At 37.0% G+C, this 7732-nt stretch overlaps 1 protein-coding gene across 1 annotated transcript; it reads left to right on the plus strand.

The window, feature by feature from the left end:
• Window positions 1–2761: 2761 nt before the first annotated feature.
• Window positions 2762–4884, plus strand: c3h19orf53 (chromosome 3 C19orf53 homolog). Its single transcript, XM_084716020.1, has 3 exons — window positions 2762–3007; window positions 4090–4145; window positions 4262–4884. Exons 1-3 carry the CDS (start codon window positions 2818–2820, stop codon window positions 4406–4408), a joined length of 393 nt encoding a protein of 130 aa, XP_084572146.1. The 5' UTR covers window positions 2762–2817; the 3' UTR covers window positions 4409–4884.
• Window positions 4885–7732: the final 2848 nt, after the last annotated feature.

A 7732-nucleotide genomic window follows, 5' to 3' on the forward strand; every position in this document is an offset into this window, starting at 1 on the left:
ATTGGACTTACATGTTTTTGACTTTGCTTGTTAACATACTGTCACTTCCACCAAATAATACTTGTTGTCTTCAGTCTCCTCTGCCTCGGCTGTGATCTTGTCTTCCGAAAAGTTTGTTTTTCTCTTTTGGTCCGTGGCTGTTCCTGACTAAACCCTCATTTGTGCTGCAGTACATAAGGGGCAATCACTGATTATAAGGCAGGTGCTGAGATTTATAGATCACAGATGTAAGTTACCTTCTTGCATAAGCAAGGTTTCTTATGCTCAGTGTCGTTTACAAATCAAATGTTAACACAGTCAGAAATTATCTAATGACTAAGTGAAAGTCTAAATCTAAGAACATTTTTGTAAATAAGGCCCCTGGAGGACCATATGACATGTAAAAACACCTGATCATGACCTGACCTGATCATTTTCTGCCATGTGTGCAAGTGTGTCATCAGCTGAAGTTGCATAGTAGTTAGTCAGTTGGTAAGTCAAAGTGGTGAATATTAATGATGGATCGAATAATCAGGATGATCATTGGGTGTTTTGGGATTGGATACATGCGCTCAGAAGGCCAATAAACAAAGATGTCTGCAGACACATCAGCAGGCAGCCTTGTTAATATGGCTGCTGCACAAAAGACCTTGGTGTCTACATTACCCAGAATGCAAACCGATTGCAGACAGTTTGTGGAATCATGCAGATGATCAGAAACTGATGTGATTGTGTATACATGGATGTAAAGGACCAGTTTCATTCGTGATACCTGGAAAAGGATCAAAACCTCACTACTAATGTGCATGTAAACATTTTGTGCTCAAATCTTCGTCAGCTCGATGAGACAGAGGTCTGGCCACATAAACCACTAGTCTACCGTCTTAACTCCCCTTCTGACCTCACACACTGCCCTTGTGGACTTCATTCACTTCATTCATTTAAACAGGTGACACGACGTTACCTTCTCTACAGGGCCGCTGAGAGGTCCAGAGAAAACACCCTAAAAAAGCTTATTAATATCAATAATAACAAGAACAATAATAATAATAATAATAATAATTGCAGTATCCATAGTGTCATTGTCCATATCTTGCTGTAATATAAGCTCACATCTTTCTTCACTTTCTTCTTCCTCCTCCTCCTCTCATGTCCTCCCATTGAACCTCAATTCACAAAGATGCTGTTAGGTCACACACACGAGCGTAAAAGATACTTGTGTATTTGAATTTTCTTTCTTTTGTTTTGTACAGTTCAGACATCTCGTGTTTGGGGGCAAATTTAGACAATGTTCCAGACATATGTAGCAACCTTGTGGCCGTCAGACCCGCCACATTATTATTTCTTTCTGAATCTTTGAGGTATGAGATTTTTGTTTGTCTGTACACCATGATTATAGCTGTTTGGCAGTGGTTCGTTGTTTTATTTCATGACATTGTGATTCCTAGTGACTAGGCCATTAGTACACCACACTGGGGAGGCCTCCTCAACCATACACACTACCTCTCCGTCTGCCTACACGGACTCAAACACGGAAATGCATGAACACAAGCACTCGACGTGCCAGGCTGCAGCAGAGCAGATTGAAAGATTGCAGGAAAAAAAAAACTGGACTAAAATTCTCCACATCTCACTAATGTTTGTATCTTCAACCCGTTGTGACAAATACTTTGTGGCGGTGCTTTTAGTTTGCCAAAGTAACCTAGATTCAGGCAAGTGTGTTATGTTGGGTTGCAGCTGAATTTTTTTTCTGCGTTACGCAATGTTCTTTTACACCATGCTTTTGAATCAGCAGCAATATTGTTCTGTGTCGAAAAAGAGAAGTTCCATCAACCTCCACTAGAGACGCCCAACACACGCCTAGTAATCAGGTGCCAAAATTCAGCGCTGCTTGCCACATATTTTCCACATTGATTTGACTAATCAAAGCAGGTGCTTGTGTATTATTCTCCATGATTAGTATGGCCTGCAGTTACCATGGAAGGAGTGTTGTTCAGATGGCCTCTTTAAGTGAAATATGTTATTGTTGTTATTGATAATCACTTGATCTGGGTTTATTTTGTAACATGTGGAAAATAGTTCAAAACTGGATTTTTTTTTTATATATACGTATATGAATATAATGCTGTAAAGTGCAGTCATGAATTACGAGATTTCTCTTTCACATCAATACAGTAAAAAGAATAAAACCACAGTTAAATGAGAGTTGTTTTTGTCTCTCAAACACACTGTATTTATCATATTAGCCTGTCACTGAGGCAGAGTTATTATAGTTTTGTATTTTTTAATAAGTATTTTTTGTTGTTTTTGTGTTCATTTCAGTTTAGTTAGTTTTAGTTTCTGTTATTATACGGGGGGTATTTGTCAGTTGCGAGGTTTAATAATGTGCACTATTGCCTCGTGCTTGTTATGTTGACAAATTTGGCCAAATTGACAATAGTAAAACTAAAGACATTTGTTAAATTTTTATTTTAATTAATGCACAATATTGTTTTGGTTGATTTTGATTATTTTCTTTTCTTTTGTTATTTTTCTTTAAATAAAAAAAACACCTAGTTTTAGTTTAGGTTTGATTAACTTTAATAACCTTGTCCTATAGGTGGCGGTAATGCAACAAAGGGAGGTGAAAACCAAAACATGAAGCAAAGAAAGAGAAGAGTAACGCTCTGTTGGTCGTGAATGGTTTAGAATGGAACCCCAGACTGACGAAAGACCTCGCGAGAGTGATCATTTTAACCCTAACTGCGATCTTTCCTTAATAATAACAAAGTGTTTCCTCTTCCTAAACTAACTCACATCAAGACCACAGTGGTGCCACATGATAAAACATATTAGTTAATGCAACGAAGAAACAACGCCTGCAAATCTCGCGAGAGTTTGGCAGGTCAAGGGTTCCCTTCTCGACACGACGCGCATTGTGCATTTCCTGTTAGCAAAATGGCTCAAGGTTCACAGAAGTTTAAAGCTCAGCGGCCAGGAGCCTCAAAGAAACACCAGCAAAACAAACAGAAAGGACCGAAGAAAGGAGGTAAGCATGAAAACTCTTACCCGTCATCAACTGAGTGCTGGAAAAGAGATACGAACACTATTTTCACTCAGACAGCATCAACATGTGATTCAGTGAAACGGAAACAGCTGAGCACGTTGTTAAAGCGACTCATGTTAAAGTATGTCCTGCAGAAATGATTGGCTCCATATCAGTCATGTTTCCTCCTCTAAAATATTCTATTCAGCAGTAAGATCAGGGACTTAATGAAAATCTTTATGTCCAGTGACAGAGGTGGCAAAGGAGTTAAATTACTCAGGTCTACTTCAATTTAATCATGGCTTAAATATCTTTATACTTTAGATAGGCAGTAAATTCCCGTTTCTTACCCGTGTCGCAGTGTTCGTATGAGAAAGGGTTTCTACGTAAACGTTAATATGACCCCTTTAGTGTAACAGACCTTTTCCAAGGCAGCCATATTGATATGAAATAGTAGAGTAAACACAGATTTTTCTAATGGTACTAATAAAGGTTCCCTCCTATTTAGTGTAGCAGAGCCTCTCCAGTGAGACAACATGCCTGTTTCACATGAATTATAGTTCAAATTAATGCTGAATGAATGTTTGCTGAATGAATCGTAAGAAATCATTAAAAATGTAAATGTAAACATTTATTGCAGTTTAACTGAGCAATATGTCACTGGACTCAAACCCCAGATTGTGTATTTTCAGAGCAGTGGGCTTTTATTTTCAGGATGACAGGCTGAACTTTACATTGACAGACAGCTGACAGTTATAAACAGCTGATCGACCTACAGTGAAAGACTCGCCATTGATTGTTCTTGTCAGTGTACATTGTTGTGCTCGCCTTGTGCTCCTGAGCCTCCTGGAGTCTGGAGAGGAGGGTAAGGCGAAGCAACTCGCTTAAACCATCATATATTAAATAGGGATTAAACCTGTTTAATATACAGTCTAATGCCTCCAACTAGCTATTTGGAATGCGGTTCTTTCTGGATGCACAGTTGGTACATATTGTTCCTTTAAGACAGAGACTTTAAATGTTTTTGTCAGATAATTAGTACTAACATTTAGAAAATTGACATTGATGTTTTCTCCTTTGTAAAGGGGGGATAATTGCACCTAAGAAGGCTCAAGTGGTTCAGCAACAGAAGCTGAAGAAGGTGAGGAGAAAGAAATAGTGATGGTAGCACAGTGGCACTTTATATCTGCCTGAATACATCAGTGAGCTTGACTGGTTACTGAAACTTAACACGACCTCCTCTGCTGTTCCCTGAAGGGTCTAGAGGTTGCCATCAGGAACAAGATTGAACAGGAGGTGACTCAGAAGGCGAGCTCATCCCTCCACAAGCCCCTGAGTGTGGTGAAAGGGCCTGAAGGTAAAGGCAACCCAGGAGCAGCCCGTCCAGGAACCAGCTCCAAATAGGACCTGATACACAACCACACACCTGCTGACCGAGGCTGACTGCGCTCAACTGAAGGACTCAGTCGTGGGATTACTGACCCACTCTGGCTTCATGACTCAGATTTAAGATATATGCCAGCTGTCCTGTTGTTTTTGATTCTTGAATGTTTCAGCTGACTTCAGGCATGTAGAAATCGCCAAATAATCCTTGTTGTACAGATAACAATTATTAGTTTACCAGTTGGAAAAAACAGAGGACAGACACTCTGGATATGATGTGTAGAACACTTTGGATATCACAGGGTTATGCAAGTTACAGAAACCTTCACTAGAGGGCACCACAGGACTTAATTGACTCTCATGGAGTTAACTACTTGTTTTCCTCTTTTTGTTGTAAAAATCCTGATTTGAGAATAAAGCATGATTTTTTTACAGTATGACTTTTGGGTTGTACCACCTTTAAAAGTTTATATGAAAATAAACCTTTTCTAAAATCATGCTATGATTCCACAGAAAAATTATACTCAGACTAAAAGTGAAAATGTGGCATTTTTGTGTCTGTTGGTAAAATTTAAGAAACAAAGAGAAACTTAAGATCACTTTCATCTGTTAATCCCCACACATCACTTATTAGCAATTTTGTGGATGATTTGAATGCAACGTTGTAGTAAACGCTTTTCCCCCCAAAAAAAAATCGTGTGCAAGGAGGAGGTTTTTGTCATCCAGAAAAGTCCAACAATTTATTCAGACGGCGGTTGATATTAGAATACACAGAGAGATCCGGCCTTGTACGCACACTACGCAAGTTGTGTAGGTCCCGTGAGGTACGCCTCTCCTTCCTGTCAAAGCGGGTGTCAGTGTTTACAACTTTGATGAGAGGAAGAAGCAGAATAAAAGAGAAAATAACTTATCAAGATTGAAGGTGATGAACAGTAATCAGGTAAACTTGTGTTTCTTCCTCTCCAAGTTTGGTATCATTGATTCACAATAACGTTAAGTTGCTGCTCCTCTGTCTGTCTGTCTGTCTGTTAGCTGAGCTGCAGTCTGTCTGTCTGTGTCCTGCTTACAGACACATCCAGAGCTGCTCTGTCACTTTGTGTCTGACACAAGTCACAATGAAATAAAACTATTTTATCAGGTTTGATGACTTTCCTGCAGCAGCTTCTGTGGAGACCAGTCTAGTGTTCAGACCCTTTACTAATGCAAAAGTACTAATCACACAGTAAAAATATTTCACTACAAGTAAAAGTCCTGCATTCACAAAACCTCTCTGAAGTAAAATAATGGAAATATTATCAGATAAATATACTTAAAGTAAAAGTATTCATGTTGCAGTAAAATGTTCCCTGTCAGTGTTATTATGTCTGATGTTTTTGGATTAATATTATTGCTTTAATGTTACTGCTGTTTACTTAGATGTTTAAGGTTGAGCTCATTTTAACTACTTTATAGGCCACTGTTGGCTAGTTTAATCTACAGCAATGCATCATGGTCTATAAGACCATCAAATGTCTGTAGCATCACTGTCCTGTGAGAACCATGTATCTCTAAAAAGGCAGAAAACAGACTTTTTTCAGCTTTTTGTCACTGGGATGTAGTATAGACACATGAAGTTTGATAATATGGAACTCAAGTAAAGTACAGCTACAGTACTTGATGTAAATGTACTTAGTTACAGTCCAACACTTATTACAACTCTGAACTAATGCAAGATGGAAATTAGTGGACTGACATTTTACTGATGATTGATTAAATATTGAATGTAAAATCAATTAACGGACTAATTACCAGGCAGCAGACCCAAAGCTCAGTGTTATGTTTTAGTGTTTTTAATATTTTATATATTCTAAAATTCCCCATTCATGTTAATGTCAATATTTACTTATCTGAAGATTCTACACAAAATATTCTATTTAATAAATATTGTTTTTGTTGTACCTCATTCTGTTCTATGTAGATCGTATTCTTGGATCTTATTCTTTGACTGACAGAGGGAGTAAACTGTGGACGGAGGACTGTAGTTTGGGAATCACTGTTTCAAGAATCAGTGTTTCAAATCATCAAAATTTTCTGCTTGAAATAATTTTGTTTTCTGATATGTTTTTAAAAAAATATTAAATATTTAAAATAGAAAAATATTTTCATTTTATTACAACATACAAACTTATTACATTCAACAAGAAACTATATTACTGCTATAGAAACCATAACAATATTCTGTTTATCTTGGTAGAGCATGAAACATTATATTATGACATGATAACTGTTAAAACATAAAACTGTGCTTTATAGAGTGATTAGTCCTATTTATATTGTTATAACTTGTTACTGTATATTTTTAACATTTCTCATTAAAGTTGTAATTTCATAAAGTCAAGTTATTAATATATATCATGCTATAATGTGAAACGTTTCACCTACATCGTTATAACAAGACATGTTTCTCATTATAAGAGTATGTTATTATGTCATAATGTGAAATTATTATCATTATTCCTACTACGACTACTATAAAAAGTTATCAAGTGACAACTTGAAACATTTCACACTATTACAGGGAAGGAGGAGCAGTAACTAAATACTAATACAAAGAAATGAAGACAAAACAGGACATAAAGAAATATTATTGGTGGACATCGACAGAGTAATCAAAAGTGCGAGTAAACACACAGAAACACTCCCAGTCAGATGCAGAACCTGAGATGACTTGTGTTGTACTTAAATAATTCCATTGTGTGTGTGTGTGTGTGTGTGTGTGTGTGCATTTTTAAATGGATAAACTTAAGTCTTAATGAGGCTGTTTAACAGCTGAATGCACACTAACCCTTCCTCAGTGAGGTAGGGATGAGAGTTTTACTAAATCAGTTTTACATAATATTATTCTGCTCGCCAAAGTTTTGACATAAATCTGTGTGTTCAAGTGGTTCCTGTGTGAGTGTTAACAGATTTCAGGAACAACTCTTTGTAAATGACAGTAATGTCCGTCATTGTTCATGTAGTGATATAATATAGGCTATGATATAATATTTGTTGCCCTCTACTGGCACTTTGAATTTAGGGTTTATGCAGGTTTCAACAAAAGACTTTTTAACATGTTTTCAAGACCATCATTAGCGCAATTCCTATTTCACAACTACACAAATATTTAGTGATTCTAGACAAGTAAGAACTAAAATTGGTAAAGAGTTAACTTGCTGTACGAAGTGACAAACATTAACGCTAGCAGCTTATGAAAGTAATAATGAAATCTGACAGAAATAAACATTGTTATGTTAATGTTACACTGGATTAAAGAGTAGAGCCAAACCGTTTGCAAAATGTTCTCTGATATGTACATATACACGC

The sequence above is a fragment of the Lutjanus erythropterus genome, chromosome 3 (assembly GCF_056507025.1).
Source record: "Lutjanus erythropterus isolate fLutEry1 chromosome 3, fLutEry1.hap2, whole genome shotgun sequence".
Classification (NCBI taxonomy): domain Eukaryota; kingdom Metazoa; phylum Chordata; class Actinopteri; order Lutjaniformes; family Lutjanidae; genus Lutjanus; species Lutjanus erythropterus.

What these genes read in the sequence shown, in the direction of transcription:
- c3h19orf53 (XM_084716020.1), top strand. Translation starts at nt 2,818, where the DNA reads ATGCAACGAAGAAACAACGCCTGCAAATCTCGCGAGAGTTTGGCAGGT. An exon ending in GAAAGGACCGAAGAAAGGAG is followed by an intron (nt 3,008 to 4,089) that starts GTAAGCATGAAA and finishes TCCTTTGTAAAG; the next exon opens with GGGGGATAATTGCACCTAAG. An exon ending in AGCAACAGAAGCTGAAGAAG is followed by an intron (nt 4,146 to 4,261) that starts GTGAGGAGAAAG and finishes TGTTCCCTGAAG; the next exon opens with GGTCTAGAGGTTGCCATCAG.